This window comes from Conger conger, chromosome 17 (assembly GCF_963514075.1).
Source record: "Conger conger chromosome 17, fConCon1.1, whole genome shotgun sequence".
Taxonomy (NCBI): Eukaryota; Metazoa; Chordata; class Actinopteri; order Anguilliformes; family Congridae; genus Conger; species Conger conger.
Genome location: NC_083776.1, coordinates 7,298,465 through 7,303,464, shown reverse-complemented (window position 1 = coordinate 7,303,464; position 5,000 = coordinate 7,298,465). Strand labels below are relative to the sequence as shown.

Below are 5,000 nucleotides of genomic sequence, written 5' to 3'. Positions count from 1 at the left end.
GACTCTGCTCTGTGTTGGTGTGTGTGTGAGTAACTCTGCTCTGTGTTGGTGTGTGTGTGTGTGGGAGTGACTCTGCTCTGTGTTGGTGTATGTGTGTGTGTGTGTGTGTGTGTGTGTGTGAGTGTGTGTGTGGGAGTAACTCTGCTCTGTGTTGGTGTGTGTGTGTGGGAGTGACTCTGCTCTGTGTTGGTGTGTGTGTGTGTGTGTGTGTGTGTGTGTGGGAGTGACTCTGCTCTGTGTTGGTGTATGTGTGTGTGTGTGTGTGTGTGCGTGTGGGAGTGACTCTGCTCTGTGTTGGTGTATGTGTGTGTGTGTGTGTGTGTGTGTGTGTGTGTGTGGGAGTAACTCTGCTCTGTGTTGGTGTGTGTGTGTGTGTGTGTGTGTGTGTGTGTGGGAGTGACTCTGCTCTGTGTTGGTGTATGTGTGTGTGTGTGTGTGTGTGTGTGTGTGTGTGTGTGTGGGAGTAACTCTGCTCTGCTCTGTGTCCCTGCAGTCGCTATGTACAGAGAGCCGTCGCTGCACGATGTGGGGGAGACCCCCCCGAAGGCCGGGGCGCCGGCCACTAAGAGCGCCGCGGAGCCGGCGGTGATGAACGGCGGGAAACCGGTCAGCAAACCCGCCGCCAAGACTACATAGCCACCGCTGCGCGCTGACTCTGACCCTCCTCCCGGCCGCCCCGGCCTCCCTCGCTCTCTCTCCTCTGCGGATCAGGTTTCGGGCGACTCTCTCTCTCTCCGCCTCCCCCCCCCCCCCGGCCCCCGGCACCTCCTCCCCTCCAGCTGCGTCATCGCGGGCGGATCGGCTCGCCGAGGGCGCTCCTCCAAAAAACACCGAACGGAAAAACACCAGACCCCCCACACGGAGGTGAAGACTGCACAGCCGGCCCGTCTCCGACCGCCGGTCGCCGGCCAGACGTGGAATGCCTTTTACGCCCGTCCTGCACCTGAGACAATCTGTGACCACGTGTTAGCGTCACACAGCCACACCTGGTAGCTTGCCTGCTGACGGCTACCCATAATCCCCTGTTTGGAGTCCGGTGGCGGCAGATCTATTTTCTATACCAACAGTACACAGCCGAGCTCTGGGGCCGGTTCCGGGGCCGGTTCTGGTGCCGGTTCTGGGGCCCGCTCTGGGGCCGGTTCTGGGGCCGGTTCTGGGGCCGGGCGTGTGCACATGCTGAGGCAGACTGTCTGTCATCCTCTGTTTTTTACTAGTGCGTTCCCTCCTTCTCTCTCTTTCTATCTCTACTTGCTCTCTTTTGTCGAAAACTTAAGATATTTTTTTGCAGGGGCTGTGTGTGATTTTCTAGTACACACACGCGCACGCACACGCACACGCACACGCACACGCATACACACACACACACACACACACACTCTGACACATCACTGGATGGCACAGGGAAGAATTCAGGAAGCCTGTTGGGGTGTCAGAAAGACAGGAGCTCCGCTCGGTGTCTCGGGCCGAGGGTGGGGGGGGGGGGTTCATTTCCTGTCCAGCTGGCCAAAGCCGGCCAATCGCGGGCGGGGTCGTGGCGGGAACCGCGGGCGGGATCGTGGCGGGGTCATGGCGGGGTTGGCGGAGGTGGTGAAGCGGAGGTGGGTGTCCGCAGCAGCCGACAGGCGGAGGCTCTGACCCGAAGCGTAGCCGCTTACATATCAGTCCGATTCCGCCTCACCCCGTAAACGCAGGAACCCCGAATCTATTTTTCTGTACTCTTACTGTCGAGCGCGGGGTCCTGGGGGATTTCTATTGGCCTTGTAGGCCTGCAGCCCCGCCCCTCTCCGCACACACACCGACCCCCCTCCCCCGGACCCCCCCCCCCCCCCCCCCCGAACGCTGACACAGCAGCTCACGGCGGCCATTTCTGAAAAACATCGACTTCAGCGACAAACAAACAAACAAACAAACAAACAAACAAAACAAAACAAAATGTCTGAATGTCAGTGGCTGGGGCGCCTGCCCCCGTTCAGCTCAGCATGGGCTGCGGCAGCCTCACGCTCTCCCAACAGCGCCAACATCACAACCTCTCACTGTACAAAACACACAGACATGTTTTTAAACGGCTCGACATCATGAGATATCCCGAGAGGATTTTCTTTCTCGTAGCTCAGCATGCAGAGTCCAGCTCATTTTGACGTTTGACCCAGTGTACGACAGCATACACGCTATGCTCTGGGTTAGGGCCCGTGTCCTCGAACGCACAAACACGCTCGCACTTTCAGTCGCCTACCATCGCATTGCAGCTGAAACGCAAGTCAACCCCCGAAAAACAATAAACATTAAATAATAAAGATTTCAGTCTCACTTCACACTGTTTTTTATGCTCTCTTGCTGTAAAAATAGACACCTTGATACGTTGGGCTCCCATTCATCTGCTGAGGACTCGGATCGGTGAGGTTTCGAGTCTCTCGGTCCTTCAAACCAAAGCCTCGGTGTGCCCTGTAGCTTTCTATAACCATCCACATGCACGATTTTACTGAAATGATCAAAATATGAAAATATGAGGAGGTCGGAGAGGAATAACATTCTGTGGCCGCGGTTTTAGGCAGATCTTACGTTCGTTTGGCATGCAACTGTAGAGGGCTAACTCGCCCGCACTAAAGTCATTTTCATTAGTTTCATTAATTAACTCCGCTTTTTCTCTGAAATATCTGACTGTGTTCTTTTCCACAATCTATCAAGGATGTTCTCCATTCTACTGCTCTCTCGCAGTTAATATTCAACTGGTCTTGTTTTAACAATTTTCATAATAGTTGTAAAAAAATAACAGATATAATAAAGTATGTTATAAAATAGACCGATGCTGCTAAATTGCAAATATTTAAAGAAATTATTTTGAACATTTATCATTTCTGGAACTTAAGATACGTCTTCCTAGAAGACTTTGAAGCACATTAGTTAGTGAAATATTTGTCTGTACAAAGCTACATACATGCTCCTATACAATGCAGCAATATACAGAAACACCGTAAACATTTACGTTTTGTTAGGGCTGGTGTCCCAAATTTATCGTTTTGAACAGTGAACTCTACATGCTGGGCTAAACCTACCCTGCTAACTGGGTGACTGGGTGAAGTCAGGCGGAATTTATTTTTGTATATGGTATATATGGTGTGCAAGTAAACACCTCTGTCTCTCTCTCTCTCTCTCGCTCTCTCTCTCTCGCTCTTTTTCTCTCTCTTTCTCTCTCGCTCTCTCTGTCTCTGTCTCTCTGTCATTAATCATTTTTATGGTCTTCTGTTTGCTTTGTGTTTTATACGGGTCATCTGTACTGGTGTTTACTCTGATGAATGTTTGTCTTTCTGTTTCTTTCCCGATGTCGTAGCGGAAGAGTGTTATCTGGTACCTGTGCTTTTGTTCCCGGTTAATTTAATCTCATCCGTTGCATGGGAAGAGGATGGCATCAAAGAACTGCATGTAGTAGGATATGTGTATCAAGAACTGTTGGTATGTACTGCAAACTTTACATACATATATGCAAAGAGTTTGTCTGCACTGTACAGTTTGTGTTTATCCGTTGTATACACAGATACAACATGTTGAATAAAATATTTATACGATGTTGTACTGTAATGTCAGTCACAGACTTAACGCAATACGATGTGCAGTACATTACTGCGTCGGTCAGCAGAGGGGCTGACCTCGCAGAGAGGTCGGCCGGCGGTGAAAAGTGTGAACGGGCAGGAGTAGGATGTTCAGGGCTGATGATGAGCTCCTTTACCCACTGCTGTGGTCCCTGTGCTGGAGGACAGCGTGAGGGTGGTGTGAGACAGTGTGAGGGTGTGAGGGTGGTGTGAGGGTGTGAGGGTGTGTGGGTGTGTGGGTGTGAGTGTGGTGTGAGGGTGTGAGGGTGTGAGGGTGTGAGGGTGTGGGGGTGTGAGGGTGGTGTGAGTGTGTGTGGGTGTGAGTGTGGTGTGAGGGTGTGTGGGTGTGAGGGTGGTGTGAGGGTGTGGGGGTGTGAGGGTGGTGTGATGGTGTGATGGTGTGAGGGTGTGTGGGTGTGAGTGTGGTGTGAGGGTGTGAGGGTGTGTGGGTGTGGGTGTGAGGGTGTGTGGGTGTGAGGGTGGTGTGTGGGTGTGATGGTGTGAGGGTGTGTGGGTGTGAGTGTGGTGTGAGGGTGTGAGGGTGTGTGGGTGTGGGTGTGAGGGTGTGTGGGTGTGAGGGTGGTGTGTGGGTGTGAGGGTGGTGTGAGGGTGTGAGGGTGTAAGAGTGGTATGATGGTGTTAGGGCGGTGTGAGGGTGTGATGGTGTGAGGGCGGTGTGTGGGTGTGAGGGCGGTGTGAGGGCGGTGTGTGGGTGTGAGGCAGTGTGAGGGTGTCAGGGCGGTGTGAGGCAGTGTGAGGGTGTGAGGGCAGTGTGAGGGTGTAAGAGTGGTGTGAGGGTGTGAGGGCGGTGTGAGGGTGTGAGGGTGGTGTGTGGGTGTGAGGGCGATGTGAGACGCTGTGAGGTATCGCAACAGTGCAGCCCATGCCTCTCCAAGCCTCTTTCTCCAGCTCCATTAATAATTGCCCCACACAGAATTATGAAATTGTATAAGTGTCTTTTGCTCCCTAATTCATGAACATTTGAAGAATATAATTAGTCCACCGCAAGAGAGAAGAGATGATGGATTTGTATCTCATGTACCTGAAGGACTGTGTACTGCTGGGGAAGTCTCACAGTGACATCATTAAAAGACACCCTTAAAGCTGTGCATTACAATTATGCCCAAAGGAGTTACTGGTCATTCAGCATTTTGCCATTGGTTACACCTATAAGATAGAATTTTCACAATTGTGTTCCACAGCACAGATGTTTTATTTTCCTTAAAACGAAATATTTAAAAAAGCGGGTGATTTACTGTACGCCTGACAGGAAGGCCAGGAGAACGTGGGTCATTTCTCACCAAGCTCTGGGTAATACTGGCAGCCGGATGTTCAGGTGAAGACTCCCTCAGCTCCTCTTCATCATCCTGACAATAAAACTTTCTGCTTTTCTGTTTGTCCCTGTACCTGCAT

At 51.7% G+C, this 5,000-nt stretch overlaps 2 protein-coding genes across 3 annotated transcripts in view; one reads left to right on the top strand and one right to left on the bottom strand.

Annotated features, from left to right (window-relative positions):
- Window positions 1-636, top strand: part of fgf14 (fibroblast growth factor 14) — a 169,192-nt gene extending 168,556 nt beyond the window's left edge. For both annotated transcript variants that reach the window (XM_061226163.1, XM_061226164.1), the window contains exon 5: window positions 494-636. In XM_061226163.1, coding sequence (XP_061082147.1) covers window positions 494-636 — 143 coding nt within the window. The remainder of the gene's footprint in view (window positions 1-493) is intronic.
- Window positions 637-4,789: 4,153 nt separating this feature from the next.
- The window catches only part of itgbl1 (integrin, beta-like 1), a 73,048-nt gene continuing 72,837 nt past the window's right edge, over window positions 4,790-5,000 (bottom strand). The window contains exon 11 of the mRNA XM_061226987.1: window positions 4,790-5,000. This exon is cut by the window's right edge and continues 500 nt beyond it. The gene's annotated coding sequence lies outside the window, so the exon portion shown is untranslated.